Source organism: Mus musculus, chromosome 8 (genome assembly GCF_000001635.26).
Source record: "Mus musculus strain C57BL/6J chromosome 8, GRCm38.p6 C57BL/6J".
In the NCBI taxonomy this organism is placed as follows: Eukaryota; Metazoa; Chordata; class Mammalia; order Rodentia; family Muridae; genus Mus; species Mus musculus.
Window position 1 is genome coordinate 128,710,839 of NC_000074.6, and position 16,078 is coordinate 128,726,916.

General features: G+C 39.0%; 1 protein-coding gene across 1 annotated transcript in view; it reads left to right on the forward strand.

Moving 5' to 3' along the window:
- The window catches only part of Itgb1 (integrin beta 1 (fibronectin receptor beta)), a 47,926-nt gene that overhangs the window by 25,185 nt on the left and 6,663 nt on the right, over positions 1-16,078 (forward strand). Inside the window, exons 5-15 of the mRNA NM_010578.2 lie at positions 2,370-2,540; positions 3,089-3,327; positions 5,284-5,439; positions 6,369-6,464; positions 6,747-6,836; positions 9,154-9,294; positions 9,437-9,636; positions 11,546-11,784; positions 11,972-12,194; positions 13,358-13,590; positions 15,182-15,348. Of these exons, the coding sequence (NP_034708.1) occupies positions 2,370-2,540; positions 3,089-3,327; positions 5,284-5,439; positions 6,369-6,464; positions 6,747-6,836; positions 9,154-9,294; positions 9,437-9,636; positions 11,546-11,784; positions 11,972-12,194; positions 13,358-13,590; positions 15,182-15,348 (1,955 nt within the window). The remainder of the gene's footprint in view (positions 1-2,369; positions 2,541-3,088; positions 3,328-5,283; positions 5,440-6,368; positions 6,465-6,746; positions 6,837-9,153; positions 9,295-9,436; positions 9,637-11,545; positions 11,785-11,971; positions 12,195-13,357; positions 13,591-15,181; positions 15,349-16,078) is intronic.

A 16,078-nucleotide genomic window follows, 5' to 3' on the forward strand; every position in this document is an offset into this window, starting at 1 on the left:
GATCTAGTTTTACTTTAGAGTTGTAAAAGGAAGTTACAGAGGTGAAGTCATAATTACAAAAAGATCAAGGAAAAAAAGATGAAGCCTAAACTGAAAAATGAGGAAGGCGAGAGAGGTAAAAGTTGTTACATGTTATTTACTTAAAAAGCACAGAGCTGGAAGGCAGCTTAGTGGTAGAGCATCCATCTGTTAGTATAATTTCATAATATAAAAGCAAAGTTTTACTTATTTATTTAATGTATATGAGTACACTGTAGCTGACTTCAGACGTACCAGAAGAGGGCATTGGATCCCATTACAGATGGTTTGAGCCACCATGTGGTTGCTGGGAATTGAACTCTGGACCTCTGGAAGAGCAGTCAGTGAAAAGCTAAGTTTTAATCCATACATCGTTTAGTACCATTTAAATACTAACGATTTTATAAGTGCTCATGGCCATCCCACCTCTGAAATAGACAACATGCCCTCTTTCTGCCTGTCATCCTTCCATCCTGTTACTGCTGCCTGGCTAAACTTCAGCCTAGGAAATAGACATTGTTATAGTTTGAATGTGAAATGTCCCACTTAGGTTCCTGCATGCCGACTTTTGTTCTTGGCTTGTAGTGCTGTTTTGGGAGTCTGTGGAGCCTTCAGTTGCTGAGGCTTGACTGGCAGAGTGTGTGTCTCTGGGGGTGGGCTTTAGTTTCCTGAGTTGCCAAGACATAGAGTGCTGTTCCCTCTTGGTCCTGCTCTAACTTCTGTGACCTTCTTGAAACTGAGCCAAAAATAAATCTTCTTTCTCCTAAGTTGCAATGTCAGGAAAAGTACTTAGTACAGACTTCTTGTACATATACTGTAGTGGAATACTACTATCATTCTTTGACCTGCAGGATCCTGATCAGGACATTGATTATGTATTTGCCTAAGTCACATTTTATTTTAATCATCATTACTTAAAAACATTTTTTAGGTTTACTTATTTTTTATATGCACATTTTGCCTGTATGAATACATGCATATGTGCACCGTGTATGTACCTGGTGCCTGCAGAGGTCAGAAGTTATCAGATCCCTTGGAACTGAAGTATGGTTATGAGCTGACATATGTTAGGAGTTGAACCTGGGTCCTCGTAAAAGCAGCAAGTGCTCTTAACTTCTAAGTCATCTCTAGCCCCTCGTCGTTACTCCTACTGTGGGGAGCTTGTAAGAGGCTCTCTTCTTAAACTTAGGAGTCCATGTCACTGCTGGTTTTTCTCAGTTCCTTCCATTGCTTCCAATTTCCTTTTTGTGTTTTCTTCCTTTCATCCTTCTGCAAATTTAGGTAAGACTTGGTTTTCCTCTCATCATCATTGGAAATCATCATTCAGCAATGACATAAGCTTTTCCGTTTAGCTCTGTACCTGTTCTCCAGCTGCCTGCCAGGAAGTCAGGGAAAAAAGATCGTTTTTCATCTAAGCAGACCTTCCATTTTCTCCCATGTTTGTGTTTTATTTTGTGGTACTGGAGATAGAATTTAGGATCTCTCATGTGCTGGGCAAATGCTCTACCACTAAGCTGCCTTCCAGCTCTGTGCTTTTTAAGTAAGTAACATGTAACAACTTTTACCTCTCTCGCCTTCCTCATTTTTCAGTTTAGGCTTCATCTTTTTTTCTTGATCTTTTTGTAATTATGGCTTCACCTCTGTAACTTCCTTTTACAACTCTAAAGTAAAACTAGATCGTTACTCACCTTTGTGTAGCAGTGCCTTTACACAGAGAACATTTCACTCTTAACTTTAATCTCTACCTGTCTAGAATGTACCTTTCATTCTGCCAAAACTCATGGTGTTCTGATTTTCTCATAAGTTTTTGTGTAAATCACCTTGTGGTTACAGTAACAACTACTTGAAATACATGTAAAAAGAAAAGCTTATTTTGGGCCATAGTTTTAGAAGTTTTCATCTGACGGAGTGGCCTGTTGCTCTGAGCTTGTGGTGATGTGAGATGTCATGGTGGGGCATCTGGGAGATAAGACAGAAAGGAGGTCCCATAGACTCCAGGGCACATCACTGGTAACCCAAACCTCCTGCTAGTCCTTACCTCTCAAACTTCCCACTGCCTCCTGAAAGTACCAACACATGGGCAGATCCAAACTGTAGCAGAATTATTTGTATTTTGTGGGTTGCTGGAGAGGGCATTGCCTTCATCATTTTTGCCTCCTTAGGTCTTGGAGTTGTAAATGGTTGGTTAAACGAAATCAAGTGTGCCTGTTGAGGCGCTAACAAAATTCTTAGATTTGGAAAAAATATACACTTAAGACTATATCATTGAACATGTAAATTGGACTTACTTTTTTTCTCATTTTATTTTGATTACTGGCCATCTAATTTCAGTTTTGAATCTTGTTAATTAGGAGAACCACAGAAGTTTACATTAAAATTCAAGAGGGCTGAAGATTACCCTATTGATCTCTACTACCTTATGGATCTCTCCTACTCTATGAAAGATGATCTGGAGAATGTGAAAAGTCTTGGAACGGATTTGATGAATGAAATGAGGAGGATTACTTCAGACTTCCGCATTGGTAGGAATGTTGGGAACATTTTGTGTGTGTGTGTGTTGAGGGGTGGTTCTGCATGTGTGCAGAGCAGGCTATTGAGTGTCTTATGTTATCACTTTGTGTCTCATTTCTGTGAGACACAGTTTATCACTTACCTAGGTTTGTGGCCTATAATTTCCTGTCTTTTCCTGCAGCAGTGCTGGGGTGCAAGGTGTGTATGTGCACGCCTGGCCTTTTACCTGGCTGCTAGGATCTGAACTTATCCTCACGCTAATGCAGCAGGAGCTCTTCCCACAGTGCAGTCCCTGCAGCCTCCATACTGGGCTTTAGAAAAAGATGTGCATTTAGAGTTGGTGAGAGATGGCTCAGGGGATAAGGGTCCTGCCTTTAAGTGTGATGACTGAGCTCAGTCTCCAAAATCAGTTCCTGCTTGTCCTTTGACCTCCAGACATGCATTGTGGTATATGTGTGCACATCCTTCACCCAAATAAATAAGTAAATATCAATTTAAAAGTGATGTAAGTTTGTTGGTCTCTTCCCACTCATCTATCCAAGTACATTCTTTTCTTTAGGCTTTGGCTCATTTGTGGAGAAAACTGTGATGCCGTATATTAGCACAACCCCAGCAAAGCTAAGAAATCCTTGTACAAGTGAACAAAACTGCACCAGCCCATTTAGCTACAAAAATGTGCTTAGTCTTACTGACAGAGGAGAGTTTTTCAATGAACTTGTTGGTCAGCAACGCATATCTGGAAACTTGGATTCTCCAGAAGGTGGCTTTGATGCAATCATGCAGGTTGCGGTTTGTGGAGTAAGTGATTTATTTCTACAGGGGACTGTTAGCATTGTCTGTGGGGATTTATTTTAAGTGTTTTTAATAAAAGTTAGAACAAAAGGACCATAGCTACTATAAGATTACCCCGAGGAGCACTGATGTCAGTTCTTACGTTCCCACTGCTGCTTTCTCGGGTGTCTGTAATCATTGCATCTCTGTCTGAGCCAGAAAGGGAGTTCACACCTAAGGAGTGTGAAAGGCCAGCATGCTGTTTATTTGAAACAGTGGAACACAGATAGACTTCAGCCGGTTTAGGATTTTGGAAGAGGCTGAGGTTTTCAAACTTTGTGGCTCTGTACTAGAGATGTAACTGATGTTATCTGAGGTGTCTCTAGGAGCTCTGAACATGCCATGTGGAATTGTGTCTCATACCATGTTCCTCGGGTCAGTTTTCTATTTTAATAATAAAAGGAAAGAACTTTCAAAGCCCTGATTGATGAGCTATATGACAACTTTTTGTAATAAAAGTAGTAATAGAATATTTTTGGTTAAATTGTATTGTTTCTAAGGATAGTAAGCCTTGTTCTGTTGCACTAGGGACCAGTGTTTATGATCCATGGGTATTTCTGATTGATTTTTTTTTTTCCTGTTTTGAGAAATGGTCTTGCTGTGTGGCCCAGCCTATCCTTGAACTTGTAGAGATGTTTTTGCCTTTACCTGAGTACTGGCATTCCAGGTGTGCTCCACCATACCAGACCCTCAATGATCTTTTAATGAGAACTGAGGCTGAGAGTAGAAAACATTGTTAGGTCAATAAGGTTAGTCTGGAGAAAGTATAAAGCGTTGTTTTTGTGGAGGGAGGATTTTCCTGTCCTTTCTTGCTCCTAGGCAGGTGACTTTGTATCTTTAGAGCTGCGCCTTTTAGAAAAATTAACAACAGACAGCCCACAGGACAGTGGTAAGGACCGTTGCAGTGATCTGTATGAAGTACACATAGACACTCAATATATACTCACCACTGTTCTTATTTTTGACTTGCTACTGTAGTGCTCATAATTTAAAAAATAGTACTTCAGTATAATTGGCCTTAGCCTTCCTTATTCTCTGAAAAGCACTCTCCCCACTCCCTACTTCTACCCCAGTCACTGTGTGGAGAACATTTTCTAGGCTGCCTCTGCTTTAACCAGCAGGCAAACTGACCCTATAGTCCCGACCACCCATTTTCGGCTATGCTGCCTTTCTGAATTTGTCATACTTTAGAGCAAAGGAGCAAGTAACCTGTCTTTGAAAGATGATTAGAATCAAGAAAGTTAATTTCTATCTTCAATGAATTTACAAACATGTGTTGTTACTTTAAATTTAGAAAATAAATGTAATTAATTACATAATAGAAGAGGGTTTTCACATTGCTTAAATTCTTTGTTGAGTAAGCTAGTGAAATTACAAATGAACTGATTTCATGAGCTAGAATGTAGGGATTTAAAGTACAGAAAGATCTTTGATGATTTTTCTTACAGTAAGAAAATGAAACTAGTAGGTATGGTGGTGCATGTCTAAAATCTCAGTATTTAGGAGTTAGGAGCAGGGAAATTAAAAGTTCAAGCCTATCCTTAACTAAACAGTAAGTTTGAGGCTAGCATGAATTGCATAAAAGGCTGCTTCAAAAAAGTAAAGCCTAGTGTAGAAGAGAGCTGATAAGGTTTAATAGGGGTATACAGAAGTGTGGGTAGGAACAGGAGTCAGGATTGAGTCTCTATGTATTCAACATAGACTCAGTACCCCTGCTGAAAAGCAGACTCTGAATTGAGGCCAGTATGAAGAAGCTATAAAGTTCTGGAGGACCATCTCTGCACTGACAGCAACATTAGCCTTGGGACAAGAAAGACAATGATACAGAATTAGGTTAAAAGTGCAGTTGCAGCTTGACAACCTGAAAGCATTTATGTTGAGTTATTATGGGCAGTGTCTGCAGTTGACTTCTTTCTTTTAAAGTCGCTGATTGGCTGGAGGAATGTAACACGACTGCTGGTGTTTTCCACGGATGCTGGGTTTCACTTTGCTGGAGATGGGAAACTTGGTGGTATTGTTTTACCCAATGATGGACAATGTCACCTGGAAAATAATGTATATACAATGAGCCATTACTATGTAAGTACTTAGGCCTGCCTAGTGAGTGAGTTTTGGTGATTTTAGTGTAATCCTGAGCATGTGGGAGGGCAGGGTTTGCAGCTTTCTTGTTTTGGTTAGTGTGGGCCCTGATGATGGCTGGGAAAGCTGCATTGCTGCTTGTAAAGCTCTTGGCAATGTGCTATTCTGTCTGGGTGGTGGGAATGCTGAGATCCATCTGGTTCCTCACTTGAATACATCATTTGTCAGTCTTGCTGGTCATATTTCTAAATGTGCAATTTTTAACTAGGCTTACCCTCTATATCTTATGACTTAAAAATACACACTCTGGCTTTCATTGAAAGCAAATATAGGCAAATCACTCAGGTTCTAGAAGAAATCTAGTATTGGTGAATCTTAGTCTTAAGTGCTAGATAATGGGAACCTTTAGTTCTGGTTCCTTAATTTCACAGTCCTCACATTTAAAGTACATAGATTGTCTTGCTTTTGAAACCTCTTAAAATGGGACTGGAGAGATGTTCAGTAGTTAAGAGCACTTGGCAACTCTTCCAGAGGACCTGGGTTCAATTCCCAGCAGCCACATGGATGTTCACACCTTTCTGTAACTATCTAGTTCCAGGGTTTCAGATACTCTCACACAGATATACATGCAGACAAAATACCAATGAATATAAAAATAAATTATTAAAAAATGCCTTAAAAAATAGAAGTTCTTAAACATAGAAAAGAGAGACACGTGACCCAGCTTAGCACTTATTTGCATTTGATATTCTTTCTTGAAAGCAGTCTGTGTGAGTGCTCTGATTATGAATGCTTATTGACTCAAATACTGTACTCTTAGCAATTGAGAGTAAACCTGGACTATAGAGTGAGACCCAAACAAAATAAACAAAGCCTCATCATTGATTGCAATGTATTTATATACTAAATTGTATTACTTTATTCCTTAGGATTATCCTTCAATTGCTCACCTTGTTCAGAAACTAAGTGAAAATAATATTCAGACGATTTTTGCAGTTACTGAAGAGTTCCAACCTGTTTACAAGGTAATACAAAGAATGAAAGTTCTATATTTTTCCTATTGTTTAGTCATTAGTAGCTGAATTATATTTTTGGAATGTAAGAAAATGCCACAAGGCATTATGTTCAGTAGCTAGACTGAATTTGACAACCGTCATTTATGTTCATTTTAGTTGTGTATTATTAGGATTGTTATTTTAAGTTTGCCTTTGAAAGATACTTAGGAAATGAGGTGTCAAAATACTACTTTTCAGTGGATTTTAATTGGTTGAAAAAGTAATATTTATGTTTTACATATTTAATTTCAGGAATTGAAGAATTTGATTCCTAAGTCAGCAGTGGGCACACTGTCTGGAAACTCTAGTAATGTGATCCAGCTAATCATCGATGCCTACAACGTGAGTGCTTTAAATGCTGTCAGCTTCATGTCATGCCTTAAATAAAACACCCTTTATACACCTCAGCAAGCTGAAGAAACTATGCAAAACGTGAATTTAAATTCCATGGCTGGAGGAAAACTTGATATCATTATAATCTTTGAAAGCACAGTGTAAGCAGAGCAGTGGTATTTAGATAAAGGCATGTGCATAATTTCCAAACTTGTTTATGTGTCATTAGGCCACATATCTCCTCGTTGGAACACAACTGACATTTTGATGTATACAGGTTTTATTTTATCTTCTTTTTCTTCCCTAAAGCCACTTTTATCGATCCATCTTTTTAAGTTTTATTTATTTTTTCTTTTGGAGATTTTTTTTTTTTATGTTGCCCTGACAGTCTTGGAATTCACTATGTAGACCAAGCTGGCTTTGAATGCACAGAGATCTACCTGCGTCTGCCTCTCAAGTGCTGGGATGAAAGCTTTGCATCTGGCTAGCTTTCATCATTTTGATGAATGATGCCTGACATTTCTTACTTTTCTCGTTTTTCGCAAGAGACTCAGAGGACACACTTTTCTGTTTTTAGTAGTAGTTACACACTGTCATGAATGTACATACATAGGTATATCATTCAGGAACTGAAACTACATCAGAATTTCCTGCAGAATGCATGTGATGTTTCCCAGTAAGCACCAGCCCAGTCATCATTTAAAATGACCCACAGGCACTTACAATTTCATGGAGTCTGTTATGCATTATATACACCATTTCCTATATATTTGGTAGGTTAATTTAGATTAAAAACTATTTTTTTAAGAGAGAGAGAGAAAGAGAGAGTGTATGTGTTTGTGTATTATAAGACAACTTGTGGGAGTTAGTTCTCTCTTACCATATGGATTTGGGATCAAACTCAGGTTATGAGGCTTGGTGGCAAGTTTGTTTTACACTCTGATCCATCCTGCTAGCCCTAGAATTTTTTGAGACGGTATCATATGACCCAGGCTGCCCTGACTTCTTAGTATTTCCGAGGATCGGATCCTGTCATGTTTTTGTCTCCACCACCCAGGTATGCTATGTCATGCTTGGCTTTGAACTTCACATTGATTTCTACACATGCTTAAGGTTCCAAGACATTTTGGAAAGATTATGACTTAGAGGGGTTAAAGACAAGATTCTACTTCTTTTCCATCCTCCCATTCCAGCCTCTCTTGGCAGATTGTTTTCCTCACTGCTATTCCATAGGGGCGTTGTCTTAGTGAGAGTTTCCATTGCTGTGAAGAGACACCATGACCAAGGCAAACTTTTACAAAGGACAACATTTAATTGGTGCTGGTTTACACTTTCAGAGGTTCAGTCCATTATCAGCATGGCAGGAAGCATGGCAGTGTGCAGGTAGTCATGGTGCTGGAGGAGCTGAGAGTTCTGCATCTTGATCTGACTGCAGCTAAGAGAGGAAGGTCTTTTCTGCATAGGATTGAGCCTGAGCATAGGATTTCAAAACCTGCCTACACAGTGACATACTTCTCCAACAAGGCCACACCTCTTAATAGTGCCATTTCCCATGAGCCAAGCTTATTCAAACCACCACAGATGTGAATGACGAGAGATGGCTTATACTTACTACCTCACTGTCCTGAGATGTCTGCTCTTTTAAATAAGCACTGCCTGAACTCTTCCTTGTCAGTTTTCCCCATATTTTATTTTTTATTGGTGCTGAGAAAAGCTGAGGACCTCATGGCTTCTAGATAGTGTTGTACCATTGAGTTAAGCTCCAGTTCTTTAGGCTCTAGAAGGGTTGGGAAGTGAGCAAGATGACAGTGGTCCCAAGTAAATTAGTGTACTCTGTTGCTGTGGTCTCTGGCCAGAAGGAAGGAGGCCAGAGGATAGTTTTTGGAGTTGTTGTGACACTGGGAGCAACAAATATCTGTTCTGTGTTCTTAGGATTCCTCATAATCAGGCCTTTGTGTTGTGAGATCATTAGCATTTTAGCTGATTAATAAAAAGTAAATGCTTTCATATTGTATACATTATTTTGAGGATTGGACCTTTTTTAGAGTTGGTTATTCTAGGTTTTTTTTTTAGTTGTATTGAATTGCATTGAAATGATAGTGGGTTTTTTTTTTTTTTGAGACAGGGTTTCTCTGTGTAGCCCTCGCTGGCCTCGAACTCAGAAATCTACATGCCTCTGCCTCCCAAGTGCTGGGATTAAAGGCGTGCATCACCACTGCTCTGCAATAGTGTTTTAATAACATCTCCTTTCATCCATTGTTGTGTGAGTGTATCCAAGTCGTATTTTATTTTACTTCCCTGTTCATGGTTAGTTTTTCTTTTTTAGTCTCTTTCTTCAGAAGTCATTCTGGAAAATAGCAAATTGCCAGACGGAGTAACAATAAATTACAAATCCTATTGCAAGAATGGGGTGAATGGGACAGGAGAAAATGGACGAAAGTGTTCCAACATTTCTATTGGAGATGAGGTATGTTGTATGACCGTTTTCTGTGAAAAAGAAAAACATGCATAAAAATGTGGGGCTGGAGAGATGGCTTAGCAGTTAAAGCACTAGCATTTGAAATATTTTCATGTTCATTGCTAAATTTATTAATCTTTTTTCCTTTAAGGTTCAATTTGAAATTAGCATAACTGCTAATAAATGTCCAAATAAGGAGTCTGAAACCATTAAAATTAAACCTCTGGGCTTCACTGAAGAAGTAGAGGTCGTTCTTCAGTTCATCTGTAAGTGCAATTGTCAAAGCCATGGCATCCCAGCCAGTCCCAAGTGCCATGAGGGAAATGGGACATTTGAGTGTGGAGCCTGCAGGTAAGTGCAGCCTTGCTGCAGCACAACAGACAGTATAGGCCACTTTATCTGGGAAGCCTGTATAAAATAAAGACACAAATCCTTTGCTCCAGTCACTCATATACTCTTAAGGATCTCTCTGTTCTTAAGCTTTTAGCTAGGTAAGCAGTGTGTCCACTGTCTCTCAGGGCAGCATTTGGGCTTTGTTCTCTGAATGGCACTTCCAGTTCTTGACAGCAAAATACATTGAAAAGAAAAGGTAGATAGAAACATTTTTGTACAAACTGTCAATGGTGACTGTATTAGTCAGGGTTTTACTGCTGTGAATAGACACCATGACCAAGGCAAGTCTTATAAAAACAACATTTAATTGGGGCTGGCTTACAGGTTCAGTCAGAAGTTCTGTCCATTATCATCAAGGTGAGAGCATGGCAGTATCCCGGCAGGCATGGCGCAGGAGGAGCTGAGAGTTCTATGTCTTCATCCAAAGGCTTCTAGTGGAAGACTGACTTCCAGGCAACTGGGGTGAGGATCTTATATCCACACCCACAGCGACACACCCATTCCAACCAGGTCACACCTATTCCAACAAGGCCACACCTTCAGATGGTGCCACTCCCTGGTCCAAGGATATACAAACCATCACAGTGACTTTTTAAATTTTGTTTTATTTTGGATGACCCTAAATTTATGATCTTACTGTCTCAGTACTTGGGTTATAGGCAGAACTCAATACTCTCAGTGTTAAATGACAGTTTTATCTGTGACTTAGTTAACAAGAAAAATGTTTACCATGTCCAGGATTAAATTTTGTATTTCTGGGATAAAAATAAAATAGTACTTAAAGTTTACATTTATGTATGTATGTATGTATGTATGTATGTATATGTGTGTATGTGAGTGTGTGTGTATACCCTAGTGTCTTGGCACAGGCTTGTGGTGAGAACAGTTGTAAGAGTTGGTTCTCTGTCTACCTTGTGAATCCTAAGGTTGTCAGGTTTGGTGACAAGTACCTTTACCTTCACCAGACTTCTTGGCTACTTTTTATGTTAAAAACTAAACTGTGTTTGTAATACAGCCTTTTCTTTAAAGTAATAGAACCTTTTAATCTAAATGTCAGTCTCACATCACAGTGGTTTTGTTTATTGGCCCAAAGAAAAATGAATAGCTAATGTTTACTATTAATTGCCCATTTTAAGCAATGATTTAAATATTGTGTTTTTTCTGTTATATTTAACTTGAGACATTAAGATATCTTTTTGTTTAAACAGCATTTTATCAAAAAGGATTTTTTAAAAATTCTTTGTCTTCTTTTTGATTAGCATATGCAAAATCAGTTTATCCAGTGTCCAAGAACATGCTCCAAGATATGTAGGATATTTTAGAAGTCTAGATCTGTGCAGTAAACTTACCCTTAGTTAAAGCTAGTACTATTTTCAGTTTGTGTACTTTATGTATTTTTCAACTTTTGGGGTTGCATTCATTGCTATTTTTTATCCTAACAGACCCTTGCTTCAAATTTAGTGGCAGGTAGTCTGTAACAATAATATAATTGAAAATATTTGAGAATCTAGCCCTGCAAATTGATACATTCCTTTATTCCCCTGCATTTGGGAACTAGAGGCAGGCAGACTCTGTGGTCAAAGTTAGCCTGGTCTATTTTTCTATTTTTCTAGTTGTTTTGTTGTTTGTTGCTGGAGTATGCTTTCATTTTGCTCAGAGTGGTTCCTTGCTAAAGGTAAATTTTCCCCAAGGCTCCTGTATGTTCTATAAGAACTTGAGTTGCTACTTGCATGTGTGTATATATAAACACAGTGGACTTATCTTATGTTTGTACATGTGGAGTGAGCATCCCTACTTGATACTTTGCTAATGTGAGGAAATTGTTACACTTTTTGTTTTATGTGACTGTGTTTGGATCTTTCTGCAGGTGCAATGAGGGGCGTGTTGGGAGGCACTGTGAATGTAGCACAGATGAAGTGAACAGTGAAGACATGGACGCTTACTGCAGGAAAGAGAACAGTTCGGAAATCTGCAGTAACAATGGAGAATGTGTCTGTGGACAGTGTGTGTGTAGGAAGAGAGATAATACAAATGAAATTTACTCTGGAAAATTCTGCGAGTGTGATAACTTCAACTGTGATAGGTCTAATGGCTTAATTTGTGGAGGTGGGTAAGCACCAGCAGTAGCTACACACATAGTTCCTCTAATGAGATCAGATATCTGAGAGTCTCTGGGTTAACACACAGAAGGGGAGGGGCTTTCTTCTATGTTGTGGCTTGTTTTTAATTTGTGAATAATTGCTGTGATTATACATTTTACCATTGTTTTGAGAAATGATCTTTTTCGTTGCAGGCAATGGCGTGTGCAGGTGTCGTGTTTGTGAATGCTATCCCAATTACACTGGCAGTGCATGTGACTGTTCTTTGGACACTGGTCCATGTCTAGCGTCAAATGGTCAGATCTGCAATGGCCGGGGTATTTGTGAATGTGGTGCTTGTAAGTGCACAGATCCCAAGTTTCAAGGGCCAACTTGTGAGACATGTCAGACCTGCCTTGGCGTCTGTGCAGAGCATAAGTAAGTACTGCCAAAGTGTTTCACATAGTCACATTCACTTTACTGACCCTACACCACTAGAGCCAGAGGAGAGTGCTGATAGAGTATACTTCAAAGAGAATATTTGCTGCCTTTTATGTACCATTTTTTATGTCCTAAAAATTCTTAATTGTGTAACAATGAAGTGTGCCATGAGAGTTGTACTATTTTTTTTGTTGTTGTTTGTTTTTAATCTGAAATCACTGTATAAGTTTGCTGTTAGTTGGCAATACTATCCTCTGTTTTTAAGGTTTAGTGGTAGAGATAAAACAATGAACTCTACCATAGAGGAATATTCTCTAGTCTAGTTGCTATCTTTTGCTTCAGGAGAATGGAAGGTGAATTATTATACCAATACTGCTTAAGTTATTGTGGTTTTTATGTTACAAATTTAATGTGACATAGGTCCAGTTTTATTAACTACATCTTAATTTTGTGTTGTGAAGATTTATATGCATACATGTGAATGTATGTATGTGTGTGTGGGCTATCACCAAGGGCTTAGAGTAGATTTTAATATATGTCCCCCACGTCTGCAATGTGCTACTTGTTGGTCTTAGACATACCTGTTAGAGGTTTGTCATGGACATGCTGGTGTCTTTACAAAAAGGATTCACAGTGTAGGCCTAATTGGCATCTGTGTAGCAACCATAGCTGTGCTCTGGATGCCAGGGTCTGTACTGGATGCTGAGCAGGTCCCCATAGCTGACTAGGAAGTAAGGTTTGTGAATCCGATGTTGGGTGAACTCTTCTTGATAAGGCTTGGTGTTACTAGGCCCCATAGTCACTGGCCTTTACTGAAGCTCCTTATTCCTCCAGTGGAGGGCACATGCTTCAGGCAGCTTCTGTAGCCAGAGGCTTCCTGGGTGCTTTGCTACTGCCAGTGGACTTAGTCCAAGGTGGGTCTGGAGAATTTATTACCTACCCCTTTATTCTTTGACAGGTTTGCCAGCCAGAGTGTTGCTGGCCTTAGTGGCCGTGGCTTGGCTGAGGCTGCTGGAAACCAGGATCTCATGTGGAGCATAATGCCTATTTCCTCTGAATGTATATTGCCCTTAGATTGGTATGGCCATTAGTTTAGCACATGAAGTATTCTAAGCAAAGTTAATCTTAATACACGCTAAGTGTAACAATTTCTGTCTTAGAGAATGTGTTCAGTGCAGAGCCTTCAATAAAGGAGAAAAGAAAGACACGTGTGCACAGGAGTGCTCCCACTTCAATCTCACCAAAGTAGAAAGCAGGGAGAAGTTGCCCCAGCCGGTGCAGGTCGATCCTGTGACCCATTGCAAGGAGAAGGACATTGATGACTGCTGGTTCTATTTCACCTATTCAGTGAATGGCAACAATGAAGCTATCGTGCATGTTGTGGAGACTCCAGGTAGAAGTCAGAGGATGCCTAGCATTGTTTCTTATGATGCCTTGCTTTTATTCTGAGTCATTGCTGGGGTTCTGGTGGCAGAAACAGCCTGTATTCTTATCTTACTATTTATATTAGGTTTATATTGGGATATTTTCTTCTCAAAGCTTAAAGTAGAATTTGGCTAATTATATAACAACTAAGGAAGGAATCAAGTTTATGTAAATGGAACCCATGCTATACTGTTGGTGCTATTTAAATCTGAGCTTGATCCAGCTTTAGGAGCCGGAAGAAGATATCCTAAAGATATTATTAATGTTGAATTTGTTCAACTTCCCGGAAACTAAGCACATTTCACCTTTGTTTTCCTAGTAGCCTTCCTTGTCACTCTGTCAGGTTTCTGGTATGGACACATTTTAGAGGATGTGGTAAACGTCTGTTCAGTGTTACAGGAAATGCTCCAACTTTTACTTCTTTTTACAAATGCTTTTAGTGTTTGAAAAAAGAGAGGACAACTTTGTGGAATTGTTTCTCTTTTGCTGGATGGGTTCCTGAGCATCAGACACATGTGGTCAGTCTTGTTAGCAAGTGCCTTTACCCACTGAGCCCTCTTGTGGTCTCTGCATTGTTCTGCAGCACCAGACAGGAGCACTGTGAATACTGTTGTATGTGCCTCTGTGTTTTTCCATTGCCTTAGCAATTTTTGAACACAGGGGCTTTATTGCTGTTTTTGTGGTGGTGTGCAGTGAACCCAGGGTGTTGCAATAGTGGCTTCCTGATTTATTTCTACAGTGTTAATGATGAGACTTTGATTGACATGGCAATAGATTACAGATTAAATTGGGGAAAATGCATCTTGATAAAATACTGTCTTTTTAAAAATTAATTTAGTATGTGGGCAGAGGGTTAGGGTTAGGGTTAGAGGGTTTTTTTCATGTGCCATGGATTTCTCCAATTACCCCAGTCATTTTTATTTGCTTGAGGACAGTCTTACCATGTAGCCCTTGGCCAGTCTGGAACTAACAACCTACATTAGGCTACTTCGAAGTTGTGGCAATCTTGCAGCCTCTGCCACTTGAATGCTAACCTATACTACCATGTCTGGCTGCCAATCATCTTTACTACTGTCTTTTATCATTACTTAGTACTTTATAATCTTGAAAAAATATTTTAATTATATATAAGCTTTTCATTATTTTTGATGCTGTTACGATTTTTTTTTAACATTTTTCAGTCTTTAGCTAAAGAAATAGATTTTATGACCCCCAAATAAATGACCTGCTGATCATATTTTCTACTGTCTTCTAAGCTCCCTTGTTAGAGCCTAGTAGCTTCTTTTTGTTTGAGACAGGGTCTTACCTTGTCTGGTCTGGAACTCACTTTGTAGATCAGGCTGACCTCAAACTCCTAGAACTCCATTTTGAGATTAAAGGTATGTGCCACCACACCTAGCCTGGAACTTAGTAGCTTTTAAATAGGTTTTTGGGACAGTGCAGTCTCTTGAGTGTTCAGCACTATTAATTTTGTAAGATCCCATCCAACTCTTTGTGGTCATGTGAACTTTGTATATACTCAGTCTTTTTATGCTCACGATTAACCTTTTCATTTGTAGACTGTCCTACTGGTCCCGACATCATCCCAATTGTAGCAGGCGTGGTTGCTGGAATTGTTCTTATTGGCCTTGCCTTGCTGCTGATTTGGAAACTTTTAATGATAATTCATGACAGAAGGGAATTTGCTAAATTTGAAAAGGAGAAAATGAATGCCAAGTGGGACACGGTAAGTTATGAAACATTACTGAGAGCAGTAGGATGGTTCCTGAAGTAAATGTAACTTATTAATGGTGAGGCTGACCTTTAAAGTCTTCTTTAAATATTTTATTTCCCCCAAAGTTCAAAATCCAAAGAAGTTGCATTTGCTGAAAACAAGAAACCTCCTATTCAATTAATAATTTAGGAGGATATGATACTCTGTATATATAGTGGCCATTGTGTTTTAGTTCTTTAGTAGGTCAGATTCTAAGTATGCTCCTCAGCTCATTTGTCTAATATAAAAGAGAATCTTAAATGATACCACCAGTGTCTCTGGCCACACTAGAGCTCCTCTTCCCCTCCATACACTCATGATTCTTTTCATATGGTTTCTGGAATATACAACCAAATTGTTATTTCTAAGGCTAGACTGAGGGGAGGGCTGACTAGAAGGTGGGATTACAACAGGCCTTCTTAGATGATTTCTAGGTGTGTTTGCACATTTGGAAATACTCAGCCTGAGCTTAATGTATATTTTACTCTCTTCAGATTGCATCTCTGTAAAAACTTGCTTAATAGAAAAACAGGCTTTGACTGGTATGTGCTGATCACTGGTTTCAGAATAGAGTCAGGTAGTTGGATAAATGTTGCCTCTTATAGATTTACATTTTGACACACTACAGTTAGGTTGTTTTTTGTTTTGTTTTGTTTTGTTTTGAAATTTCAGAAGTATAGAAATAGAATTCCAGTTTATAGTG